Here is a 2,876-nt window from a genome sequence, read left to right on the forward strand (position 1 = left end):
TAGGGGAAAAATAAAGTAAACGCTTTATACTCCTTGGGGTCTCCAAAGAAATTTAAAGGAAAAGGCTGAATGTAGGTGAAGAAATAAAACAAACGTTTTGCTTTCTTGGGGCTCCCAAGAAAATTAAAGAAAACATGTATGGGAATTAAAATATGAATAAAATAAAAGTTTCACTCAATAACCTCAGAGAAGTTTAAGGGAAAAAGCTGAATGTAGATTAAAATTTAACAAAAGAAAGTCAAAGTATATTGTGTTGTTTGCATTCTAAGGTTTTATGATGCAAGTAATGGGGCCCCGTCTGCTAGCCTGCTTCCTAAAATGTCACTGTTTATTAATTTATTTACAGTGTTTATTCATATATAAGTTCAAGAGAAGGATAGAAAGAAGGAGTCAACGTATACGAGGGTCATGCCGAAAGTTTTTAGCAGCGCAATAATCTAACATCGCAGCAACATTTTGATTATTGCATTCGACGCTCTGATCTTTTGAGACTTTCAGCCATCAATGGCAACAATGAGTCTGTGATAACATGGTCAGAGATAAGAGAGATAAGGAAGCGCGCGTGACACATTGTCTAGTTAGCCATGGAGCTGGCAAGATGTGACTTTCGCGCTATGATTTTCTACGATTACAAGAAGGGCTTATCCGCGGAGCAGTGCCTTGAAACTTTTGTGAATACTTTCGGGGAATCTGCTCCTTCTCGAGCCAGTGTTGGAAATTGGTTTAGAGAATTTAAAAGGGGACGTAATTCACTTGAAGATGAACCTCGTTCCGGACGGCCAAACTCTACAGTGACTCCCGAAACCATCGAAGCTGTGAGGCAAATGGTGAAAGATAATCCCCATGTATCTTTCCTGGAGATCGAAGCGACTCTCAACATTGGGTCAACTGCAGCGCAGACAATTATGCATGAATACTTGGATCTCAGGAAAAGGTGTTCTCGTTGGGTCCCCCATTTATTCACGGAAAGGGTAAAAGAGGTAGGGTGGAATGGTGTGAATTTATGTTGAATAAATTCAACCAAGGGGCAAGTCGTGATGTTTACAACATTGTCACGGGTGAGGAAACGTGGATTTATCATTATGAACCGCTTACCAAGCAGCAGTCGCAAGTGTGGTGCTTCGAGAATGAAGATCCTCCAAACAAAGTGAAGAGATCTCAGAGTGTTGGAAAGAAAATGATTGCGTCTTTTTTCTCACGGAAGGGACATATTGCGATTCTTGTACTTGACAATCGGCATACCGTGAATGATGAGTGTTACTCAACAGTTTGTCTTCCCACTGTGTTCAAGAAATGGAACGCCCACATCCAAGATCAAAACTCGGCCATCTTCTGTTGCATCATGACAATGCAACTGTCCACAGTGCTGCAAGAATTGAACCAGGAAGGAGCCAGAGTGCTGCCACATCCACCCTATTTGCCGGAGTTGGCCTTGTGCGATTTTTTGTGTTTCCCAAAGTAAAGGAACACAGGCGTGGACGTCGCTTTTCATCAGATGATAATGCGATAGGTGCTTATTTGGAGTCTGTGGACAATATAGACGAAAGTGTGTGGAATGAACAGTTTTCTAAGTGGTTTGAAAGGATGCAAAAGTATATTCGTGTCCGTGGAGAGTACTTTGAAAAACTGTAAATGTTTTGTTCTTGTTCGATGTTTCTTGTGGTCAGAGCTAAAAACTTCCGGCATGGCCCTCGTATAATACTTCATTAGGGTACCAGCATTATGTTGCTAACTAAAAGCTCTTTGGGGCAGACGCTATAGTAGCTGATTCACTTTTTTCCTTCTGTCTGTTTTCTTTTTCAAATCGAATTTTCAGCGAGAGGCGTGAATTTACATTTCCGTCCACAAATTTAGAGTGAAGAAAATGTTCAATAAGAAAACAGATGTTCAAATATTCAAAATACTTCAGCATTATATTTAATTCAACTCCTGATTGTTCTCATGTGGAACAGTTGTCAAAAATCATTCGATTTGTTGACATACAACGTGATTCTGTTCAAGTTCGGGAAGCATTTATTGATTTCATCTCTGTCGAAGGAAAGACTTCTGAGAGTATTTCTGTTGAAATACTGAAGAAACTTCAAAGTGATAGGCTTGATATTAAGATTGCAGAGTCCAGTCTTGTGATAATCAGGCTGCAATGGCCGGTCAATATTGTGAAGTTCAAACTTTGATACGGAATATAAGTCCTTTGGCCATTTTCGTTCCTTGTAACAATAATTAATTAAACCTTATGGCTTACATGCTGCGCACATTAACGTTCTGGAGGTCACTTTGCTTGGAGCTATGGAACGTTTGTTGGTATTCTTCTCTAGATCTACTCACCGATGGAATGTGCTGCAAAATCACGTAAAGATTGTTCTGAAACGGGAAAGTGAGACGATGGAGTTCAAAAGCAGAAGCAAGTAATTGATTTGTTGGAAGATTTGCGTGACACTTCGACTGAAACGCTTGATACTAGAGGAGATACTGGTCTTCTTCTTGCATGCATCCAGTCATTTAACTTCATCGCTTTACTATATTTCTGGTCTGCAGATCTCTCATATATTGATCAGATCCAATAATGCTTTCAATCTCAGGATATGAGTTTATATCAAACTCTTATTCAGATACAGAGCCTGGTTGACACCATTGATACCTGCAGACTTGAGCTGGACCATGGTGGAAAGACTACAAGGTGGTTGCATGCGCATGTCGCCTGGAGCGCTGTCGTGGCTGTGACGTCATCTGGTTTGCAAGAGACAACGGGAAAAGGCGCGGCTTTAAGTGACAAGTGGAAATGCTTTGTTACTTTGTTCTTTTAAATGATATCGAGAATGCCTAACTGTGCAGCGTACGGCTGTAGTAATTATTACAGAAAAACTAAGGGAACTAAT

At 40.3% G+C, this 2,876-nt stretch overlaps 1 protein-coding gene across 1 annotated transcript; it reads left to right on the plus strand.

The window, feature by feature from the left end:
• Positions 1-584: 584 nt before the first annotated feature.
• LOC145665970 (protein GVQW3-like) lies at positions 585-1,010 on the plus strand. Its single transcript, XM_081733077.1, has one exon. It carries the CDS (start codon positions 585-587, stop codon positions 1,008-1,010), a length of 426 nt encoding a protein of 141 aa, XP_081589203.1.
• The last annotated feature ends 1,866 nt before the right edge of the window (positions 1,011-2,876 follow it).

The sequence above is a fragment of the Thermobia domestica genome, chromosome 12 (assembly GCF_964235325.1).
Source record: "Thermobia domestica chromosome 12, izTheDome1.hap1.1, whole genome shotgun sequence".
Classification (NCBI taxonomy): domain Eukaryota; kingdom Metazoa; phylum Arthropoda; class Insecta; order Zygentoma; family Lepismatidae; genus Thermobia; species Thermobia domestica.